At 39.1% G+C, this 25000-nt stretch overlaps 2 protein-coding genes and 1 long non-coding RNA gene across 9 annotated transcripts in view; 1 reads left to right on the top strand and 2 right to left on the bottom strand.

Annotated features, from left to right (window-relative positions):
- tmem117 (transmembrane protein 117) overlaps positions 1-2273 on the top strand; it is a 170143-nt gene extending 167870 nt beyond the window's left edge. For all 3 annotated transcript variants that reach the window (XM_062035543.1, XM_062035544.1, XM_062035546.1), the window contains one exon: positions 1-2273. This exon is cut by the window's left edge and continues 1268 nt beyond it. The gene's annotated coding sequence lies outside the window, so the exon portion shown is untranslated.
- Positions 1-9685, bottom strand: part of LOC133641660 (uncharacterized) — a 135376-nt gene extending 125691 nt beyond the window's left edge. For 2 of the 3 annotated variants that reach the window (XR_009824316.1, XR_009824315.1), the window contains exons 1-2: positions 9572-9640; positions 5411-5523 (exon numbers count right to left, since the gene is read on the bottom strand). This is a non-coding gene — a long non-coding RNA (uncharacterized LOC133641660). Of the gene's footprint in view, positions 1-5410; positions 5524-9571 lie in introns of all 3 variants that reach the window. The other variant, XR_009824317.1, reaches the window with a different exon arrangement.
- A 1771-nt stretch (positions 9686-11456) lies between these two features.
- Positions 11457-25000, bottom strand: part of nell2a (neural EGFL like 2a) — a 442132-nt gene continuing 428588 nt past the window's right edge. For all 3 annotated transcript variants that reach the window (XM_062035926.1, XM_062035927.1, XM_062035925.1), the window contains 2 exons: positions 19717-19941; positions 11457-12063 (listed from right to left, as the gene is read on the bottom strand). In XM_062035926.1, the coding sequence (XP_061891910.1) occupies positions 12022-12063; positions 19717-19941 (267 nt within the window). In that variant the 3' untranslated portion in view covers positions 11457-12021. The remainder of the gene's footprint in view (positions 12064-19716; positions 19942-25000) is intronic.

The following is a 25000-nucleotide window of genomic DNA, read 5'->3' as shown; positions in this document are numbered from 1 at the left end:
AGGGGTTCGGTGAGTCGGGCTCAGGGGTTTGACGGAGGTCAAGACACACCCGACTCATCGTGTAAACAAAAACTTCTCCCTATCGGCGTATTACGGATACGGCAACAGTAGAAGTCACACTGATTTGCAGGTGTGTACTTTGTTGTGAGTTTATGCACTGTGTGGGTTTTGTTCTTTGAACAAGGTGATGTTCATGCACGGTTCATTTTGTGCACCAGTAAAAAAACATGGTAACACTTTAGTATGGGGAACATATTCACCATTAATTAGTTGCTTATTAACGTATAAATTAGTAACATATTGGCTCTTAACTAGTCATTATTAAGTACTTATTAATGCCTTATTCGGCATGGCCTTATTATAAGCCTAACCCTCTAATTGGCCCTAACCCTCTAACCCTAACCCTACCTAAATAACTCTAAATTAAGTCTTTGTTACTTAGAATATGTTCCCGTAGTGTCCAAAAAACTCTAAATTAAATATGTGTTACTTAGAATATGTTCCCCATACTAAAGTGTTACCAAAAACATAAAATTTGTCTTGAATTTGAAAAAAAAATGTTTTTAAATATTTTTCACTAAAGATGCGAATTTTTAAATTTCACTAAAGGGAAACTGGTGGGGTTCGGTACCTCCAACAAGGTTAAGAACCACTGATATAGTTCCTTCAAAATAGCCACCCTTTGCTCCGATTACTGTTTTGCACTCACCTGAAATGGTTTTCACTTCACAGGTGTGCTTTATCAGGGTTGATTAGTGGAATTTATTGCTTTACCTTTGGGTTTGGGACCATCAGTTGTGTTGTGAATGAGAAGGTGTGTCCAAACTTTTGGACAGTACTGTATATGAAAGTCAATGAAAAGAGAGACCTGTCACCCTACAACTTGATCAGTAAAATTTTGGTAGTAATTCAAAAGTGTTTTTTTTATACATGAACTCTTTTAATGTAATAGAGATGAAAATGACTTAACAACATTCCAACGAGTCAGGATAAGGTTGAAAACTGACACATTTTTTCCAAAAGCGTTCTTTCGATTATCGCAGGTGTTACCATAGATCAGGGGTGCCCATTACGTCGATCGCGAGCTACCGGTCGATGGCGGAGGGTGTGTCAGTCGATCACCAGCCAGGCTTTAAAAAAATAGACCAAAAAATTAGCGATCATCAATCCTCACAAAGACGTCACTTTCGTCACTTGATTGACATTCACGGCACCTGAGGGTCTTGTGAGATGACGCTGGCTGCTGCCAGATCATTAATAATAAAAAATGACCGACAGGAAGGCGAGAAACACTTTTTATTTGAACAGACTCTTGTGCCGTACCTGCCGTCAAAACTCTAAAGACCGACTGCACAGTTCCTGTCTTCTCGATAAAAGCGCTGCTCCATCCTGCCTGCGCTAACAAAATAAATGTCTCAGAAAGCTGGCGTGCACAAGCTAGCAAGCTACGGAGTTTGCCGTCAATGTATTTTTTGTAAAGTGTATAAAAAGGAGTATGGAAGCTGAACAAATAAGATCCCAAAAACCAACCACTTTTATGTGGTATTGGACAGAAAGGAGGACTTTTTTTCTCCTCCATTTAAAAATGTGGACGTTCTCAGCAATCAATGCAAGTCATCAGAATCAGGTAATACACCAACTTATATTCTTGTCTTCATGAAAGAAAGGGATCTATATGTTAAACATGCTTGTATTATCATTTAACACCTTTAACTTGTTACCAAAAACCTCTCTATCATAAATAGATATAAATTATATATATGAATGAGGTAGATCCCCTCGACTTGGTCAATTGAAAAGTAGGCAGAAAAAGTGTGGGCACCCCTGTGTTGGATGAATTTCCAGTAAGTAGGCACGCGATTGAATTTATGAGAACTCTTTATGATCCCTACACACACGTATAAACACGTCATACACTATAAGGCATTCTTCATTTTAACATGAAAAGGTAAATGCGTACTCAAATCTCAAAAATCTGTGATGCACTGAAAGCGTAGTACGTTAACTGCAAGGGAGCGCTGTATAAAATGAACACACGTACAAAATATTATTTTAAAATGCCTAAAGGGGAACTGCATTTTTGGGGGGATTATTGTTCATCATTCACAATCCTTATGTGAGACAAGAACAGTTTTGTGCATTTTAAATCGTAAATAAAACTCCAGCAAGAGGTGGCTAACAATGAAGGTAATCTATTCTGCCTATAAAGCCAGCTAAAAAACATCCAATAATCTTCAGCGTTTTTGTAATATACTGTATATGTAATGTAGTATCAGCACGGACATAATACAGTTAAAAGTTTACATACACTTGTAAAGAACATAATGTCATGGCTGTCTTGAGTTTCCAATCATTTCTACAATTCTTATTTTTTTGTGATTGAGTGATTGGATCACATACTTGGTCACAAAAAACATTCATTAAGTTTGCTTCTTTTATGAATTTATTATGGGTCTACTGAAAATGTGACCAAATCTGCTGGGTCAAAAGTATACATACAGCAATGTTAATATTTGCTTACATGTCCCTTGGAAAGTTTCACTGCAATAAGGAGCTTTTGGTAGCCATCCACAAGCTTCTGCTTGAATTTTTGACCACTCCTCTTGACAAAATTGGTGCAGTTCAGCTAAATGTGTTCGTTTTCTGACATGGACATGTTTTTTCAGCATTGTCCACACTATTAAGTCAGGACTTTGGGAAGGCCGTTCTAAAACCTTCATTCTAGCCTGATTTAGCCATTCATTTACCACTTTTGACGTGTGTTTGGGGTCATTGTCCTGTTGGAACACCCAACTGCACCCAAGACCCAACCTCCGGGCTGATGATTTTAGGTTGTCCTGAAGAATTTGGAGGTAATCCTCCTTTTTCATTGTCCCATTTACTCTCTGTAAAGCACCAGTTCCATTGGCAGCAAAACAGGCCCAGAGCATAATACTACCACCACCATGCTTGACAGCATGTGTGGTGTTCCTGGGATTAAAGGCCTCACCTTTTCTCCTCCAAACATATTGCTGGGTATTGTGGCCAAACAGCTAAATTTTTGTTTCATCTTACCACAGTACTTTCCTCCAGAAGGTCTTGTGTTTGTCCAGTTGATGTCAGATGAAACAAAAATGTGTATGTAAACTTTTGACCACGACTGTATGTCATATTTATCGTATCATTTACATTTTTTCACAGAGTGCATTGCAACGTTGGCTATTTTCTTCAATAACAAGAACTACTACAAATCATGGCGGACTTCATGAGAGCCGACGGCGATTTACGTAGAATGAGCTACAAGTTTTAGACGCTAAGTGATCAGCAGATCCAGCTGTCGTGAAACACCAAGCATCACACTGCAAAACAGATCTGACAAAGTATAAGATCAAAACTAGATCTTGGGTGTAAAAAAAATATTAAAAACTAGTGTGTCCAAGCAGCTTGTTCAATTTACTTGATAATACATCCTTTAAGATTTGCATATCTAGAAATTACCAGGAATTTTAACATCCATCCATCCATTTTCTACCGCTTGTCCTTTAACATATAAATAAGTATTTTACTCTTGTAATTCTTAGACTAAGCATCTTCCGGATGATGCAAACATTTTTTATGTGGGGAAAACCAAAATATCTTATTTGATTAGTTATGTTCTCATTTTTAAACTACAAACCCCGTTTCCATATGAGTTGGGAAATTGTGTTAGATGTAAATATAAATGGAATACAATGATTTGCAAATCCTTTTCAACCCATATTCAATTGAATGCACTACAAAGACAAGATATTTAATGTTCAAACTCATAAACTTTATTTTTTATTTGCAAATAATAATTAACTTAGAATTTCATGGCTGCAACACGTGCCAAAGTAGTTGGGAAAGGGCATGTTCACCACTGTGTTACATGGCCTTTCCTTTTAACAACACTCAGTAAACGTTTGGGAACTGAGGAGACACATTTTTTAAGCTTTTTAGGTGGAATTCTTTCCTATTCTTGCTTGATGTACAGCTTAAGTTGTTCAACAGTCCAGGGGTCTCCGTTGTGGTATTTTAGGCTTCATAATGCGCCACACATTTTCAATGGGAGACAGGTCTGGACTACAGGCAGGCCAGTCTAGTACCCGCACTATTTTACTATGAAGCCACGTTAATGTAACACGTGGCTTGGCATTGTCTTGCTGAAATAAGCAGGGGCGTCCATGGTAACATTGCTTGGATGGCAACTTATGTTGCTCCAAAACCTGTATGTACCTTTCAGCATTAATGGCACCTTCACAGATGTGTAAGTTACCCATGTCTTGGGCACTAATACACCCCCATACCATCACAGATGCTGGCTTTTCAACTTTGCGCCTATAACAATCCGGATGGTTCTTTTCCTCTTTGTTCCGGAGGACACGATGTCCACAGTTTCCAAGAACAATTTGAAATGTGGACTCGTCAGACCACAGAACACTTTTCTACTTTGTATCAGTCCATCTTAGATGAGCTCAGGCCCAGCGAAGCCGACGGCGTTTCTGGGTGTTGTTGATAAACGGTTTTCGCCTTGCATAAGACAGTTTTAACTTGCACTTACAGATGTAGCGACCAACTGACAGTGGGTTTCTGAAGTGTTCCTGAGCCCATGTGGTGATATCCTTTACACACTGATGTCGCTTGTTGATGCAGTACAGCCTGAGGGATCGAAGGTCACGGGCTTAGCTGCCTACGTGCAGTGATTTCTCCAGATTCTCTGAACCCTTTGATGATATTACAGACTGTAGATGGTGAAATCCCTAAATTCCTTGCAATAGCTGGTTGAGAAAGGTTTTTCTTAAACTGTTCAACATTTGCTCACGCATTTGTTGACAAAGTGGTGACCCTCGCCCCATCCTTGTTTGTGAATGACTGAGCATTTCATGGAATCTACTTTTATACCCAATCATGGCACCCACCTGTTCCCAATTTGCCTGTTCACCTGTGGGATGTTCCAAATAAGTGTTTGATGAGCATTCCTCAACTTTATCAGTATTTATTGCCACCTTTCCCAACTTCTTTGTCACGTGTTGCTGGCATCAAATTCTAAAGTTAATGATTATTTGCAAAAAAAAAAGTTTATCAGTTTGAACATCAAATATCTTGTCTTTGTAGCATATTCAACTGAATATGGGTCGAAAATGATTTGCAAATCATTGTATTCCGTTTATATTTACATCAAACACAATTTCCCAACTCATATGGAAACGGGGTTTGTAGAATAGAAAACATATAATATTCATGCTAAAATTAAGATTATGATGTAAAGTCAATGACTCTTAAAACTCTGGAAATTTCCAGAATTTTATTTTAAGCTTTTGCAAGTAGCAAATAATTTGCAGTCCATGTAGTACTATTGCGAAGTGCGAAAACAAGAAATACAAACTACAAACATAGAAAAACAATCACTTACTGTACAATGTCCGCTGTCACTGGGATGCCGACTGATGGGATGTTTATATCTTTCAGCACAAAACGTGTGTTCCCCGTTTAGATGATGAATCCTTGCTACTCAGGTAGAAACTGCTGAGAGAGAACAAGCATATTGCCACATCTTCGGGTCTCCATGTAAGTTCAAAGTTCAACATCTTGGCTTATGGCCGCAACCTTCTCCTATACAAGAGAGAGGCACGAGTTATAATCTAGAAGAAACTTTTACCAACTCAGAGGCGATGCAGCAGCAGCTGCAAAGTATGTCAATAGCTGCAGTACAAACAAGGCGCTGTGTTGCTAAAAATAGTTCCTCTGCATTAGCTCTTATATTATGTTGCTAATACTTAGTTAATATACAATTAATGAAGTAATGATGGTAGATTTTTTTATGTTTTTTTATGGGTGGAATATATGACTCCAATTGGCTACATTGTTGGTCACCTCTTGCTTGCATTTTTTTTATTTTATTTAGTATACACAAAAAAGAGAACATTTGTGTTATTGTCTCACATAAGGAATGTGAATTATAGGACAAATTCAAAGTTCCCCTTTAAACAATAATGTATTTTGTGAAACACAAAAGACAATGATATCAAATGACATCCTTAATCGCCAGTTAGTCCTTAACAAGGATCCTAATGTAAAAACATATTGCAGAATAAATAAAACATAAAGAATGAATAAATAATCTAAGAACAGCCAACAAATCAATTGTTTATTATGTTCAACAATTTTATTTTTATTAATTAAGATACAAATGAACAAAATAATCAATAGAAATTTTTTTTTTTTTTTTTATATCAAAATTTCCCTTTTTTCAATAAAAATGGTTTTCCAATGTACAAAAATAATGTTTGAATTATTGGCCTTGTGTGCAAGAAAAACCCATCAAAAACTGCAGCATTTCTCCTCATAAATGTCTATTTGTCATTTTTCTATTCTAAACACGCTCAAAGAAACAGAGTGTGTTTTAAGTTAAAACTAAAGTATTACGAATGATATTGAATCATTTGTCTTTTTTCAGCTCGGAGCTAAAAGATCCATTTGCATATATTGCAGGCCACTTTGGAAGAAAGTGGTCTAATTTAATAACAAACATATCACTCAGACATAAGTGCAATAATAGGATTTGCCTTTGCATTTACCCAAATTACATGCACTCGGTTCATGACTGTACACTATAATAATATAATAATTTGGAATAAATTTAGACCTAACTATATTTAAAAAAATAATGTGTGCTCAGCAAGAATGAAAGGATGGAGATAGCTGATTAAATATTGATTTTTGTGGCATAAAAGCTTTTTTACGATCAACGATAAAATACATATTCACAAACATAATATGAGGATGTTTAATTTGGCAGTAAATGCATGTTTATTTAATGCACATTTGGTTTAACACTACACGTGTCATTGTGTGTACGTTGTGGACGCTTGTGTGTGTCGCTGTTGACCGCGACAAAGTTATGATGCTTTGTTTTTTTTAGCATAACTGTCTAAAAAGCTTTCAGTCGTGTGGTTTAAACATTAGGGAGATATTCTACAGAAATACAAGAGGTTTTAAAGCAGGGATGTCAAACTGGTTTTCATTGAGGGCCACATGGCAGTTGTGGCTGCCATTAGAGGGCCGCTTGGAACAGCCAATAATGTATGAATTTGCCTCTGGATGTCATTATTAATTATATACATTGTTTTAAGTAGATTGTCGATTTTACAGTACAAACTTTACATTTACAACATGTTACTGTAAAATAACTTTTTTTTAATTTTTTACAACATTTTACGGTAAATATAAACAGTACCACTGTTTTGTTTTTTTAAGGAAAAAGCTAGCAGCTTAGTTGCCAGAATTTTACTATTAAATTGACATTGGTTTTTACAACATTATATTGTTCATGGAAAAACAGTACAAGTTCTTTTTTTATTCTGGCAACTTAGCTGCCAGTTTTTCTACCGTAAAAACAAATGCATCGTCTTTCCATTTACAAATGTTATGTTGTGTTGTTGTATTTTATTTTTTTATTATATCGTATATGTATTGTGTGCTTTTTTTTCTTTTTCTCTCTTTTTCTTTGAAATTGTAATTTTACTGCCTTTTTTACATCATGGCCAGGGCACTACAGATAAAAACTAGCCTTTTGGCTAATTCTGGCTTTTTTAACCATGTGTAGTCATGTGTTTTATGAAATAGCATTGTCCCCTTTGAAATAAACTAATCTTAATCTTACAGTAATACACCGTTAAAAAACGTTTTTTATTTATTTACAGTAATATGCTGTAAAGAACACCGTAAAATGTATTGTGTTTTTTATTAATTTTATGGGTGGTTTGCTGTAGAATCATAAGTCAAGCAGATATTTAAGTATTTATTTTTATATAGACAACATTTTTTGGGAAAGTATGATAATATACTGTAATATTTGTTATAATAATAATAGATACTATTAAAAGTTTAAAAGGCATTCAATTTCAATCATTACATATATTTTTTTCTGTCAAAATGAATAAAGTCAATTACATTTAGTGAGAAAATATGAAGTACTTTATTGACACATATCATTTCCAGGTGTTTGCGGGCCAGGAATGATGTCGTGGGCCAGATCTGGCACCCAGGCCTGGAGTTTGACACCTGTGCTTTAAAGTGTTTGTCATGTCCTGTTTGTGTTTTAAGTGTCTTTGCTTGATGTATTCAAGGTGTCTGCTGATCCAATAAATGTAAAATTTTTACAATTTTTTTTTTGTTTTACTTTTTTTTAGAGCGAGGCCAATAAAGCCAGTTGCAAAACTACTGAAATCCGTCAAGTAAATGCCCAGGTAGAAAATGGAATGGTGCGATGTAAACGCTATATTTTTGGATTTAAGAGTCTTTTGAGATTAGAGCTGTCCCTGGGCTGATTGTTATGCTTAAAGTTGCAAGCAAAAAGCAACTTTTTCGACTAATCTGTCTACCAACTAACAAACGGACACAGATTAAGGTCTTCACTTTAATCCTAATCATTAGTTAGCAGGGTTACCAAAACTACTTGTTCTAGTACCATTTCTATGGAACTGTATGAAACAAAAAGCGAGAATCCAATTGAATGTTAGTAGCAACGATCAGGATTAAGATGGAGACTTTAATCCGGAAAATAATGGATGTGGCTCTTGTCTGTCGCAAAATTGGCAAATCCAACTCCATCATGCCTCTGTGCAAGCACATTTTATTGTGAAAGGGCAAATAAAGAACACACAAGCATGGTGGGTTAGTGGCGATTAGTGACACCACAGGTTTGATCCCCGTGAAGTGTAATTGCATTCAGACAATCTCGTGTTTATTTCTTTCCAGCATCTATTTGGACTGAAGAGCGCAGAGGAATGACATATTGATTTTTAGTCATGGCAAGAACAGATTAAAGTTTCCTCAATAAATCTGTTGTTGTCTTATTGTATTGACCACTTCCTGTTTGTCTCCTTGAGATGAGGTTTGGACTTTTCCTTTCCGAACGGAATCATGTTGGAAACCTATCTTACTTTAAGACTTTTACACCTACACGGTTTGTAAGGATGTAAGGTTTTCTCCAAACGAACTAAGGAGTTTGTTCTGGAATATTCTCTATACCAGGGGTCCCCAAACATTTTGACTCGGGGGCCGCATTGGGTTAAAACAAGTTGGCCGCGGGCCGGGCTCTGTGTCTGTGTGTGTGTATATATATATATATATATATATATATATATATATATATATATATATATATATATATATATATATATTTTTTTTTTTTACTTAATCCTGCGGGCAGGATTTTGGACGCTGGCCGGCCGTATCCGGCCCGCGGTCCGTAGTTTGAGGACCACTTCTCTATACTTTCATTAGACCGTCTGGCCTGGACCTAAATTCGGAAATGGAGAACAATAGATAACCTATATCAATGTTTCCGTTTGTCCAAAACTTTTAGTATTGCCGTTAACACTATTTTAGTGCGTAGAAACGAGAAAAAGAACGCATTCGAGGCAAAAACATTGAAGTCCAGTCTACTTCAACACGAAACTGGCACTACCGGGCTTTTAACAGTTTTATACATCACCAAATCATTTACTTTTAAAGAAGGCAAAACACATAATTCATGACCTAATTAGTTGTTTAAACACCAAATACTCACAGTCAGCGAAGAAGCTGTGGAACTTTCCAGACGTTTACTGCGTTAGCTCTGTTGCTCGCTACTAACAACGCGCCCCCTGGTGTGCTGAAATATGTATTACAGCAGCACCTGAAGACATTACACTCAATTAGTCTCCCTTCCTGTTGTGGTTTTAAATAAAAAAAATATACTGAATTGTTCTCTTCTCATGTTGTGTTTTTCAATCAAAAAAGACGCCTGAGTTGCGTTTTGAAGCTTTACTAACGTCTTGTCAATCACCACAGCCTGTTTAATCACAACAGTATCCATGCGCGATCTCCTAAAAAGACATCGCGCCGAATTACTACACGTAAAATAGTTCCCACACTTAATAACCATTACAAGACAATAGGTAAGAGCCTTGTATTGACATTATGTCATATATTCACAATTTGTTTTACACACAATGACTATAGTATAGTTTATATAACATAGATATTAAAATTATGAATTATGGAGGCAATTTGTTTATATATATATATATATATATATATATATATATATATATATATATATATATATATATATATATATATATATATATATATATATATATATATATATATATATATATATATATGTATGTATAGCCTATACAGATATATGTGTACATATTATAATAATATAATGGATATATAATTAATAATTACTAGAATTAAATATTAAGAGTATGTGACAGTTCTACTCCTACCTTGTTTACGTTCGTGACAGCTTCCTTAAAGTTTTGTAATCAATCAGAAATATCAAGCAGCTTAAATGCGCGAAACATGGTTAGTGTGGAGAGGTTTTTCATTTATTTTCATTCTTTTCATCATACCTTTAAATGGGTGTAATTAAGATTTTTTTTTATGGTAGTTAGCTTTTTTAAAAAAAATAATATCCACAACGTTCAGTAAGCTGGATGTGTTGTGTGACTTGTTTGTTGACTTTTTGTGCTGGGTTAATTTTTTTTTCCTGCGCCATGACTAGGGATGGTTTGTCACACCGCGGTGTGGGAAGTCTTGTCTTGGTTTTTTCTGTCTTGTGATTTGCATGTTTTATTTTGAAAAGCAACTCCTCTTGTTTCAGATCACGGGTCCTTCCTCTTGTGTCACCAGTCTGACGTCATCCCTGACCCTTGATTGTTTCCACCTGTTTCCCATTACCCTCATGTTCCATATAAGCCCATGCCTCCCCTTGTTCTGTGCCAGATTGTCTCGAGCTTTCGTGCCTGTCTAGCATTCATGTTCATGTTCATGTCCATGCCTTGCCTCGTCCCACGTCTACTTCCTTGTATCCAGAAATTCCCACGCTGTAATTTTGAGTTAACTTTTTCTCCTCCCTCAGAGCGACTTTTGTTATCTAGCCTTTTTTAAACCGCAGTGGTGAATTATGATTTTTTCCTAATGATCTTCCTTCCTCAAAGTTTTTGAGTAATTTTTTTGTTTACATTTATTAGAATAAGATTAGAGTAGTAATTTTTATAGTCATTATTTTTCTTCCTCCTGTTGGAGCGATTTTCGGTTTTCCCCTTTTTGGAACCTTTTTTCGCTGTCTGTTTTTTGTGACCCAAAGTATTTGAATATACTCTGCTCTGTAGGTTAAATAGTTTAAAAAATAAAAGCTTCATTTAGAATCCCATCTCTGCATCTGAGTCCCTTCCTTCGTCCAAGCCTGACAGGGTTGTTTGGAATGGGTCGTATAAGTCAATGCTGTGCATGTACACTCCATAGTCACTAGCCTGTGTCACTCACGTTGTCCACAAGATGGCAACGACAAAGCTCCTATCTAACCACCAGATTGGTGAATTCATGCCAAACTTGCGGGCCAAATTGAAGACACCTGTGCTCTAAACCTATAATAAACAGAATAATGACAGAAAGATGTATTACATGTAAATGGAAATACTTTATTTCACTATTACACAATAACAAGCTCGTAAAGAAACAAAAGTTGGGGGGAAAAGTGCAATAAAAAGCTACCAAGCACCACTAATACTGACGACTGGTAAGTGTGGCAAAAGAACGCTAACTGGTCTCTGCACAGTCTAAAAGGTAAAAGTATCAACAGTATCATCTTTCACAATTGAATAAATGAGCAAAGAAAATCAAACAAAGTTTGGACATCAAGCACAGTCATGCCAGTTAATATTTGTATGTTACAAGGTCATGTGGGGCGGGTGAACAAAGGGTGAAGTCCATCATCATCATGTTGGGTAGAAAGACCAAGAAACACTCGTAGTGTTTTTAGGAATGGGACCAATCCTGCTGGCATTTACAATAATAATGTGGTTCCTCATGATGATAATAGGAAGATGAGGGCGCCTCCATGCGGCGGAAACATTCCTGTCGAGATCAGTGAGGAGACGTTATTCGAGGGCGGCCATGGAGGTGGTGTTTATTTTTCTTCTGGTTGTATTTTACATGGAGGAGAATGCTGTACAGGTGCCGCCACTAAAGGCACATGGGGTCCACTGAGCAACAGATGTGTCCGTTCTGTGGGAGAGAGGGAGACAAAGACCACGTGGTCAATGGCATCAGACAGAAAGTGCCAGATGGCACAGAAAGGACAGGGAAAGGCGGCTGTAGTGGTGTGTCACAGGAGACTGCAGCAAAACTTGGTAACCTTTTTTTTTTCTTTTTAAGTTTTTTTTTTTTTTTTTAACACGTCCTCACAGTAAGTTCAAGTTAAAGTACCACTGATAGTCACACACACACTAGGTGTGGTGAAATTACCCTCTGCATTTGACCCATCCCCTTGTTCCACACTCTGGGAGGTGAGGGGAGCAGTGAGCAGCAGCGGTGGCCGCGATCGGGAATCATTTTGGTGATTTAACCCCCAATTAATAATAATAATAATAATAATATATTTTATTTGTAAAAAGCACTTTACATTGAGTAAACAACCTCAAAGTGCTACAGTGTATTAAAAAGATAAATAAATAAAAACATAATAAAAATAAATAAAAATAAAAACTAAAACAGCCTAATAGCTAGAACTAGTATGCATATATCTAAAAAAAGGCTTTTTAAAAAGTTAGGGTTTTAAGCCTTTTTTAAAAGCATCCACAGTCTGTGGTGCCCTCAGGTGGTCAGGGAGATCGTTCCACAGACTGGGAGCGGCGGAGCAGAAATTCCAGCCCTTGATGCTGAGTCTTTGGTATTACTCGGCCGGGGTTCGAACTCACGCCCTACCGATCTCAGGGCGGACACTCTAACCATACCAGTGATGGCGAAGAACAGGAAACGCCACTCATTGATGATGACACGTAAAAGATGGACTTTCTACATTGTTGACGTCTATCAGTAAGAGAAGAACAAAGTCAGCTGTGTTTTCTTTTATTGTGAAGAGACTCTCCTCCCAACACCAGGAGTCGTAGATCCTCTAAATGACAGAAGTGTTATGGTTACTAAGGGGAGGTGACGGCGACAGACACTAGATGGCAGTAAGGTTCACTATTATTATTATTATTATTAATATATATATATATATATATATATATATATATATATATATATATATATATATATATATATATATATATATATATATATATATATAATAATAATAATATCAACAATACAACTAAACTATAGAATGAAGTGTGTGACCAAAATACAAGAGTGTGAAGTAATACTATGTGTGTAATTTAACTGAAGTGTGTTACCAAAGTGTTGACGAGAGCAAACGGGCAGTCCATGGGGCAGGCAGGTGATCCGGGCGAGAGAGAAGCATCAGAAGAAAGTCCAAGCGGGAGGTCGAGAATCCAAAAGGCAGTCCGGGGGGCAAGGGGAACAAGGAGGGATCACAGGGGAACACGGGAAGCGCTGCGGGAAGACAACAAGAACATCAGAACAATGGAAACATGGAAGTCACAGGGAAGGAGCGAGTTCGCGGGATGGAAGACAGATACAGGACGCTTACAAGGGTAAAGAAGACTATACTCCGGCGCCGCCTGGCAGGTTCTGCGAGCTTATGAAGGCAGGTCCTTCATTAAGTGCAGGTGTGCAGAATGCCGGTGATCGTTTGCAGCTGGCGGCTGCCGCGGGGCGGAGACGCGCACGGCGCGCTCCTGGATGTGCGCGCCCGTGGGCGTGTCCCGAGGTGCGCTCACTGGAGCGCGCAGACGGATGAGAGGCGTTGGCAGGAGCCTGAGCCGTAACAGTACCCCCCTCCTTATGGACAGCTTCCAGATGTCCTACTGGTCGTACCACAAACAAAAACACATGAACAAAAGTCAAGGGTGGGCGGCGGGGTGAACTGGTGGTGGGTCACCGGCCCAAATGTCCCCGAATCCACCGGGGACGGGTCTGGTGGCGGCGGCGAGTAGAATGCCGCTGAGGCCGGCGAGGCGGGCGACCAAGGTACGGCCACCATCTTGGCCGTCGGAAAGGCGGACGCGAGTGGCGCCATGGTGCGTCTCGCCAGAGACGAGATGACATCGGAGGCAAAGAGGATGACGTCATCGGCGGCGTGGTAGCGACAGACATCGGCGGCGAGGAAGCGGCAGATGTCATCGGCGACGTGGAAGCGGCAGACGTCATCGGCAATGCAGGCATGGAAGCAGCAGGCGTTGTCGGCGCCGGAGACGAGGACAGCTGAGGATCAGGCCGAGGTGCTGAGGTCGACACTGCAGGCCGAGGGGCAGAGGTGGAGGCCAGCCTGGAAGCTGGCGGAGACGCAGGAGTCAGCCTGGAAGCTGGTGCTAAATCGGAGGCTAGTTCGGGGACAGGTGCTAGCTCGGAGGCTAGCTCGGGGACAGGTGCTAGCTCGGACGCTAGCTCGGGGTCAGGTGCTAGCTCGGACGCTAGCTCGGGGTCAGGTGCTAGCTCGGACGCTAGCTCGGGGTCAGGTGCTAGCTCGGACGCTAGCTCGGGGTCAGGTGCTAGCTCGGACGCTAGCTGCGGGGCGGAGACGCGCACGGCGCGCTCCTGGATGTGCGCGCCCGTGGGCGTGTCCCGAGGTGCGCTCACTGGAGCGCGCAGACGGATGAGAGGCGTTGGCAGGAGCCTGAGCCGTAACAAGAAGCAGTGTTTTCACAGCAGACATTCTCGTCAAAGATCCTTTATATGACCTGAGCGCTTGGTTGTTTTTAGAAAACTACAGCAAAAATGCAAGTCAAAGATCCTCCATGTGACAGGAGCTGTTTTGAAGCACCTACAACACTGTGAAAAGGCTAGTCATAGATCCTTCTATTGGACTGGAAGAAACTAACCAAAGATCCTCAAAATGACAGGAGCAATCTGCTGTTTTTCCAGAAACTACAGAAAATATGTCCCTGGACACATGAGGACTTTGAATATGACCAATGTATGATCCTGCAACTACTTGGTATCGGATCAATACCTACATGTGTGGTATCATCCAAAACTAATGTAAAGTATCAAACAACAGAAGAATACGTGATTATTACATTTTAACAGAAGTGTAGATAGAACATGTTAAAACAGAAAATAAGCAGATATTAACAGTAAATGAACAAGTAGATTAATAATCCATTTGTACAGTTTGTCCCTCATAATTTTGACAAAATAATAGAATGATAAATGACACAATATTTTTTACTGCATACGTCAGCAGACAAATTACGAGCATTTGTTTGTTTACTTACTACTAAAAGACAAGTTGTCTAGTATGTTCACTATTTTATTTAAAGACAGAATTGCAATAAGAAACATATGTCTAATGTACCCTAAGATGTTTTGTTCAAATAAAGCCAATAATTACATTTTTTGAGGTTCCCTTTATTTAGCAAAGTATCAAAAAGTAACAAAATACATTTTGGTACCGGTACCAAAATATTGGTATCGGGATAACCCTAATACATACACACACACATACATATATACATACATATGCCCTTTGAGACACTTGTGATTTAGGGCTATATAAATAAACATTGATTGATTGATATATATGTGTATACAGTATAGGCGTGGCGAAGTTGGTAGAGTGGCTGTGCCAGCAATCGGAGTGTTGCTGGTTACTGGGGTTCAATTCCCACCTTCTACCTTCCTAGTCACGTCCGTTGTGTCCTTGGGCAAGACACTTCACCCTTTGCCTCTGATGGCTGCTGGTTAGCGCCTTGCATGGCAGCTCCCTCCATCAGTGTGTGAATGTGTGTGTGAATGGGTGAATGTGGAAATACTGTCAAAGCGCTTTGAGTACCTTGAAGGTAGAAAAGCGCTATACAAGTATAACCCATTTATCATTTATATATATACATATATACATATATGTGTATACAGTATGTACAATATATATATATATATATATATATATATATATATATATATATATATATATATATACCGTATCTCCTTGAATAGCCGCAGGGGCGCTAATTAATTTAAAACCTCCTGTCACTCCGGCGTTTACCGGAAACCAGCGGGATGGCCGTGCGTGCGGTAATTATTTTAAAACCTCTTCTCACTCCGGCGTTTACCAAAAGGAATGCGGTAAATTTAGGCGTGCGCTTTGAGTGTGATGTAAGCATACCATCATGAAAAGCACATTTAATAAAAAAAACTATTACGGTCTTACCTGTACTTATAAATGGAGTCCATTTGCAGCTCCTTCTGACCAAAAGCATCGATAACTTGTTTATAGAAGTCTTCCTTATTTTCTTTCTTCCGTTTTAAAAGTCTCTCTGTCTCTATGGACATATTCCTTTAAAGGCCTACTGAAATTATTTTTTTTTATTTAAACGGGAATAGCAGATCCATTCTATGTGTCATACTTGATCATTTCGCGATATTGCCATATTTTTGCTGAAAGGATTTAGTAGAGAAAATCGACGATAAAGTTCGCAACTTTTGCTCGCTGATAAAAAAAAAGCCTTGCCTATACCGGAAGTAGCGTGATGTCACAGGAGCTAGTATTCCTCACAATTCCCCATTGTTTACAATGGAGCGAGAGAGATTCGGACCGAGAAAGTGACGATTACCCCATTAATTTGAGCGAGGATGAAAGATTCGTAGATGAGGAACGTTACAGTGAGGGACTTGAGAGGCATTGATGGACGTATCTTTTTTCGCTCTGACCGTAACTTAGGTACAAGCTGGCTCATTGGATTCCACACTCTCTGTTTTCTATTGTGGATCACGGATTTGTATTTTAAACCACCTCGGATACTATATCCTCTTGAAAATGAGAGTCGAGCACGCGAAATGGACATTTAAAGTGACTTTTATCTCCACGACAATACATCGGTGACACACTTAGCTACTGAGCTAACGTGATAGCATCGTTCTCAAATGAAGATAGAAACAAAATAAATAAACCCCTGACTGGAAGGATAGACAGAAGATCAACAATACTATTAAACCATGTACATGTAACTACACGGTTAAAAATTCTCAGCCTGGTAAGGCTTAACTATGCTGTTGCTAACGACGCTAAGGCTAATTTAGCAACTCAGCAACCGGACCTCACAGAACTATGTACTCTCTCCTTTTTCTATTGTGGATCACGGATTCGTATTTTAAACCACCTCGGATGCTATATCCTCTTGAAAATGAGAGTCGAGCACGCGAAATGGACATTTAAAGTGACTTTTATCTCCAAGACAATACATCGGTGACACACTTAGCTACTGAGCTAACGTGATAGCATCGTTCTCAAATGAAGATAGAAACAAAATAAATAAACCCCTGACTGGAAGGATAGACAGAAGACCAATAATACTATTAAACCATGTACATGTAACGGTTAAAAATTCTCAGCCTGGTAAGGCTTAAAAATGCTGTTGCTAATGACGCTAAGGCTAATTTAGCAACTTAGCAACCGGACCTCACAGAACTATGATAAAAACATTAGCGCTCCACCTACGCCAGCCAGCCCTCATCTTCCCATCAACAGCCGTGCTCACCTGCATTCCAGCGATCAACGGCGTGACGAAGGACTTCATCCGCGGGTTTGGCGGCAAGCATCGGCTAGGCGTAGTAAGTAGTCCTTGTTGTGTTGCTGTAAGTACCGTAATTTCCGGACTATAAGCCGCACCTGACTGTAAGCCGCACCAGCTAAATTTAGGGGAAAATACAGATTGCTCCATATATAAGCCGCACCCGATTATAAGCCGCAGGGTTTTGATGTGTAATTACCATAGCATATAGGGGTTCCTGCTACCACGGAGGGGATTGTCGGGACAGAGATGACTGTTTGGGAACGCAAAGCGTCCCATTTATTATCAATAAATCTTTCAATCATTCAATCAAACTTTCACATCTTTGACATGGCGAACAGCATTCGTGCAGAGTACAAATAATACAACGGTGCAAAGTAATACAAAGTGCTCACTTGTACGTTATCAAAATAACCAGCCTACCGGTATATGAAAAGTCAGTCTTTAATCATTGTGTCATCGTCTTCCTCCTGCGTACTAAAACCACCGAAATCCTCTTCGTCGGTGTCGGAGAAGAACAGGCCGTAAATAAGCCGCACCGTTGTATAAGCCGCAGGGACCAGAACGAAGGGAAAAAGTAGCGGCTTATAGTCCGGAAATTACGGTATTGTACTTAGCCGCTAATACACCGATCGATCCCACCTACAACGTTCTTCTTTGCAGCCTCCATTGTTCATTAAACAAATTGCAAAAGATTCACCAACACAGATGTCCAGAATACTGTGGAATTTTGTCGAAGAAAACAAGAGGCTTTTCTATCGGGTCCGATGGGGTCCAACCACTTTCGTTGCTTTTGTGACGTCACGCGCATAAATCATATCCAAAGGAGTTTTTCAACCGGAAGTGTGGCGGGAATTTTAAAATTGCACTTTATAAGTTAACCCGGCCGTATTGGCATGTGTTGCAATGTTAAGATTTCATCATTGATATATAAACTATCAGACTGTGTGGTCGGTAGTAGTGGCTTTCAGTAGGCCTTTAATTATTACCTCCTGCTTCGATTGAAAGTCCAGTTTAGAAAACTGTTTTATTTTAGATACCGTATGTAATCCTCCTTGTTAAAAGTTCAGGCAGAGGAAACAAAAAAAAATCTCTTGCTGCGTGTTCACTTCTTCTGCAGTACCGGAAGTCGCAAGAAGGATCACTAGCGCGGCAGCGCCCTCTACCACCAGGAGGCGGGAGTCATTTCATGACTCATACAGTATTTGACACACGCAGCTACGGTATATTAATAAAACATAGCTGCTTACTGTTCTTTTTAGCATACTGTACTGGTATTCAATAGCTTGGACCTTAAATCCTACTGAATAGCTCTTTATCTTTTTTCCTTTGTGCGATTGCAAACTACTGAAAGCAGCTTCCTCCATTTTGAAAATGAGGACAGGTAAAGCGTCACTCGTGACGTAACGAATTTGACCCGGTGGAAGTTCTAGCCATATGCTAAATATTTTGCGAAACGAGTTTGACCCGGCGAAAATTATAGACATGCGATAATAAAATTAATATTTTGCGAAACGAATTTGATCCGGCGTCAATAATGAACCGGCGATAAGGCCAAGCATGCGTTAATTATTTTGAGAAACGAGTTTGACCCGGCAGTAATTCTAGACGTGCGAATACTATATTCCCTGCGCCAATTCAAGGAAATACGGTATATATATATATATATATATATATATATATATATATATATATATATATATATATATATATATATATATATATATATATATATATATATATATGTATATATATATAAATATATATACATACATATATATGTATATATATATATATATATATATACATATATATATACATATATATATATATACATATATATATATATATATATATATATATATATATATATATATATATATATATATATATATATATATATATATATATATATATATATATGTATATATATATATGTAAAAAAGTATATCTGTATTCATATATGTACAGAAATATATAAAAAATACACATATATGTATATATATACACCGTATGTGTATGTGTATGTATATATATATATATATATATATATATATATATATATATATATATATATATATATATATTTTTTTTAATATTAACAGCAGTTCACTTCTTTTTGTCACATGTATGACAGTTTGGAATGGAGAAATGTTCATTAAAACATTAAAACAGTTGATACATGTGTTAGGATGGCTACTGTCTTCCCTGGAACAGATCATTTCCTGCTGGAACACACACTTACCTTGCACTGGCAGAGGGTGCACTCGGTGCCGTGTTTGATCCAGGAGGAGCCGCTGAAGCGCGAGATGTCGTGCTCGTCCGTGCACGTCTTGGTGATGTCGTTGCGGATGGTGTCCGCCAGGCAGGGGTCGCTGACGCATCGGGGGCAGCACTCGCCGTCGGGCACCACCGTGAACTCGCAGTCGCCGGGAGGGCACGGCAGTGGCCAGCAGTCCACCTGCCCCTGCTGGTGGGAAATTAAGAATTATTTCATTGTTTTTTTTTATACATAAATATTAGTCATAAAAAGATGTTCTGAACTCCTGTTTTAACGCCGGTGTTGTTTCTCTTGACACAACCAACTAGCTGAGACTGAATCAGCAGCACCCCTGCTGGTTGAAGCCAAGTAGCGCACTCCAGTTGAACTCCACAGTCAGCAAATAGCACACAACATAGTGACTATATTTGACACACATTGATGACATCATTCTTACTCTAATTAACACTCGTATTCAGTGAACCAGGGTCCAATAGTGTGTGGAGTGTTAACGATGCATTACGTAATAGTGGAGTACATTTTCACCTCGTTATGTAACAACGCCGCATTTTGCCATACAATTCTGGAACACATTTTGTAATAAGATTTGTGAAAAAAGTTTTTTGTTTCATATTTGTGTTTTTAGTATCATGTTTAGCAGTGTTACTAAAAATATGACTTAAGTCAGGGGTCGGCAACCCAAAACGTTGAAAGACCCATATTGGACCAAAATTTATATATATATATATATATATATATATATATATATATATATATATATATATATATATATATATATATATATATATATATATATATATATATATATATATATATATATATATATGTATATGTATATATGTATATCTGGAGTCTTATAAAAGTGTTATAATGAAGACTACACATGATGTAAGTGTCTATGTTAGTTATATTAGTCTACTATCAAAATGACTTTAAAAGTCTTATATAAGTGTTATAATGAAGGCAACACATGATGTAAGTGTCTATGTTATTTATATTAGCCTACTATCAAAAGGACGTTTAAAGTCTTGTATAAGTGTTATAATGAAGACAACACATGATGTAAGTGTCTATGTTATTTATATTAGCCTACTATCAAAATGACTTTAAAAGTCATATATAAGTGTTATAATGAAGACAACACATGATGTAAGTGTCTATGTTATTTATATTAGCCTACTATCAAAAGGACGTTTAAAGTCTTATATAAGTGTTATAATGAAGACAACACATGATGTAAGTGTCTATGTTATTTATATTAGCCTACTATCAAAAGGACGTTTAAAGTCTTGTATAAGTGTTATAATGAAGACAACACATGATGTAAGTGTCTATGTTATTTATATTAGCCTACTATCAAAATGACGTTTAAAGTCTTATATAAGTGTTATAATGAAGACAACACATGATGTACGTGTCTATGTTATTTATATTAGCCTACTATCAAAATGACGTTTAAAGTCTTATATAAGTAATATAATGAAGACAACACATGATGTAAGTGTCTGTTATTTATATTAGCCTACTATCAAAAGGACGTTTAAAGTCTTATATAAGTGTTATAATGAAGACGACACATGATGTAAGTGTCTATATTAGCTCTATTAGCCTACTATCAAAATTATTTTAAATGGCTTACATAAGTGTTATAATGAAGACAACACATGATGTGTCTATATTAGCTCTATTAGCCTACTATCAAAATTATTTTAAATGTCTTATATAAGTGCTATAATGAAGGAAAACACACAATGTTCCCCAGCGTTGATCGTTTTCCCATCTTTTACGGGGCGCCCTGTGGTGACCCATCAGCGTTCCTGTTCTGTAATCATGTACACTGTTTGGTTGTCTCATCTTGAACGGGTTTGTGCTGAAAACAAAGTTTTGTTGTACTTGTGCAATGACAATAATGACCTACCTACTAGTAAGTGTCTATATTAGTTATATTAGCCTACTATCAAAATGACTTTAAAAGTCTTATATAAGTGTTATAATGATGACGACACATGATGTAAGTGTCTATACTAGCTATATTAGCCTACTATCAAAATGACTGTGTCGGACAGACGCAAATCTTTATTGACAGAAATGTTGAAATGTAATATTTATTCTACACATTTTTACAACATTGGAAAACATTACTAAAACGGAGGCTTTTCAGAGGGTGAGATAACTCCTGGAAATTACTGGCTTAGAATGGCCAAAGGTAAATATGTGTGTGTTCAAGTTGAAGGAAACGGAAACTGCAAATTAAATGAGCTCAAATATACCTACAAACGAGGCATAATGATGCAATATGTACATACAGCTAGCATAAATAGCATGTTAGCATCGGTTAGCTTACAGTCGTGCAGTGACCAAACATGCCTGATTAGCATTCCAACAAGTCAATAATGTCAACAAAGCTCACCTTTGTGAATTCACGCACAGCATAAAATGTTTGGTGGACAGAATGAGACAAAGAAGGAGTGGCATAAAACACGTCCTTCCGTGGCAGCATCAAGGAAAGTTGTACATGTAAACAAACTACGGTGCATTCAAGGACCTCCAAAATTAGTAGGACAAAATGGCGCTCCCCAAACACTCTCATCAGTGAAGCAAGTTTAATGTAAGCAGTGGGATTTCTAACAATTAGGAAGGTGTGTGCCATGTTTGTCCTCCTACAGAAACCATATTAAAACAATAAATATATCTTTTTCCATTTAAAGTTAAAAGTTAAAGTACCAATGATTGTCACACACACACACTAGGTGTGGTGAAATGTGTCCCCTTGTTCACCCCCTGGGAGGTGAGGGGAGCAGTGAGCAGCAGCGGTGGCCGCGCCCGGGAATCATTTTTGGTGATTTAACCCCCAATTCCAACCCTTGATGCTGAGTGCCAAGCAGGGAGGTAATGGCTCCCATTTTTCTAGTCTTTGGTATGACTCACCCTGCAATATGACGCCAGTAAACAACACCAAAACTTTAAATGTTCCATTGAAAATAAAGAACATTACACAGGGTACTCAAAAATCTGTCAAAATGTTTTAGTATGACTTTGAAGCTGCACGGCTTGATGGATTGTCGGCCCATTACGGCTACCGTAGTCAGAGATAGAAGAACCACCATTACATGGTATGTACACCACAAGGACATCGTAATATGACCCCTTTAACGTGCCTTATAATCCGGTGCACATTTTGTATGAAAAAATACATCAATTTCTTACACACACTTGTTATTTCATATGTTGACCAGAGGGGGAGCACTTTTAAAACCGACACACAGTCAATTTGAAAAATCCCTCCTTTTTGGGACCACCCTCATTTTGATAGATTTCACCACCAGGGGTGCTAATGAGACATTCTCTATTAGATGCAATGGTTTTCCGTATTGGGACCATGATTCCGGTCCTAACTTGTACCTTCCTCATATGGAAGGTACTTTTCCTTGTTGATGTGTCAAGAAGGGTGGAAATACAAGAAAACACACACACACACACGCACACACATGTATATATATGTATATATTTTCAGGCATATGCACAGGAAATGGTCATCTAAGAAGGTAAATATCTATTCTGATCAAAAATCCTGATGTGGACCTTATGCATCACTGAGTGCCATTCCAGTTTTTGATGTGATCCTCGTTTTTGGACAGCATGTCTCCGGTAGATTAAGCTCGGTGACGTTCATCATCGGGTTTCTCTTTCAAGCCAGCACAGCTGCAGGTGCCAGATAGAGCAGAGGACTAACTGGACGCCGTTTGATCAATTTCATCAAATTGCAAATGGTCCATGTGGGACTTTGGTCTTGGTTGCACGTGAGGAGGTTCCGGAAGAGCATGCTGAGCCTGGCCCGGCAGGGCTCTATATAGAGCAGGTGTGTAGGCATCCAAGGTCCATTTCACGTCTCCGTCTCGCTCCTGGAGCCGCTGGACATTAGCTCCCAGCGGCTGTCTCCGTGTGCTTTGCAAACTGCACGTTAGCGTCTGCTCATGTCAACACCTGCTGTGCCGCCGCTCGTTTGCACGCTGTGAGACGTCTAAAAGTCATAGCTCGGTTCTGCCGCCGGATCTCACTGGACGTTTCATTAGGTACAATGTGATGGACTCAAGCTAAAGTCTTTATAAAGGCATGCAGAATTGTCACTGCTGTACCTAATGAAGTGTCCCGTCATTTTAGCTTTACAGTCTAAGTGAGAAAAAAAATATTCCTTTCTTCTGATCATTCTGTCTTCTATATATGTATATCCATCCATCCATCCATCTTCTTCCGCTTATCCGAGGTCGGGTCGCGGGGGCAGCAGCTTAAGCAGGGAAGCCCAGACTTCCCTCTCCCCAGCCACTTCGTCCAGCTCCTCCCGGGGGATCCCGAGGCGTTCCCAGGCCAGCCGGGAGACATAGTCTTCCCAACGTGTCCTGGGTCTTCCCCGTGGCCTCCTACCGGTCGGACGTGCCCTAAACACCTCCCTAGGGAGGCGTTCGGGTGGCATCCTGACCAGATGCCCGAACCACCTCATCTGGCTCCTCTCGATGTGGAGGAGCAGCGGCTTTACTTTGAGCTCCCCCCGGATGGCAGAGCTTCTCACCCTATCTCTAAGGGAGAGCCCCGGCGGAGGAAATAACCCAAAGCTCATGACCATAGGTGAGGATGGGAACGTAGATCGACCGGTAAATTGAGAGCTTTGCCTTCCGGCTCAGCTCCTTCTTCACCACAACGGATCGATACAGCGTCCGCATTACTGAAGACGCCGCACCGATCCGCCTGTCGATCTCACGATCCACTCTTCCCTCACTCGTGAACAAGACTCCGAGGTACTTGAACTCTTCCACTTGGGGCAGGGTCTCCTCCGCAACCCGGAGATGGCACTTCACCCTTTTCCGGGCGAGAACCATGGATTCGGACTTGGAGGTGCTGATTCTCATCCCAGTCGCTTCACACTCAGCTGCGAACCGATCCAGCGAGAGCTGAAGATCCTGGCCAGATGAAGCCATCAGGACCACATCATCTGCAAAAAGCAGAGACCTAATCCTGCAGCCACCAAACCAGATCCCCTCAACGCCCTGACTGCGCCTAGAAATTCTGTCCATAAAAGTTATGAACAGAATCGGTGACAAAGGGCAGCCTTGGCGGAGTCCAACCCTCACTGGAAACGTGTCCGACTTACTGCCGGTAATGCGGACCAAACTCTGGCACTGATCATACAGGGAGCGGACCGCCACAATCAGACAGTCCGATACCCCATACTCTCTGAGCACTCCCCACAGGA

This window comes from Entelurus aequoreus, linkage group LG24 (assembly GCF_033978785.1).
Source record: "Entelurus aequoreus isolate RoL-2023_Sb linkage group LG24, RoL_Eaeq_v1.1, whole genome shotgun sequence".
Lineage (NCBI taxonomy): Eukaryota > Metazoa > Chordata > Actinopteri > Syngnathiformes > Syngnathidae > Entelurus > Entelurus aequoreus.
The sequence above is the reverse complement of the archived record's forward strand: the minus strand, read 5'-3'. Positions and strand labels throughout refer to the sequence as shown.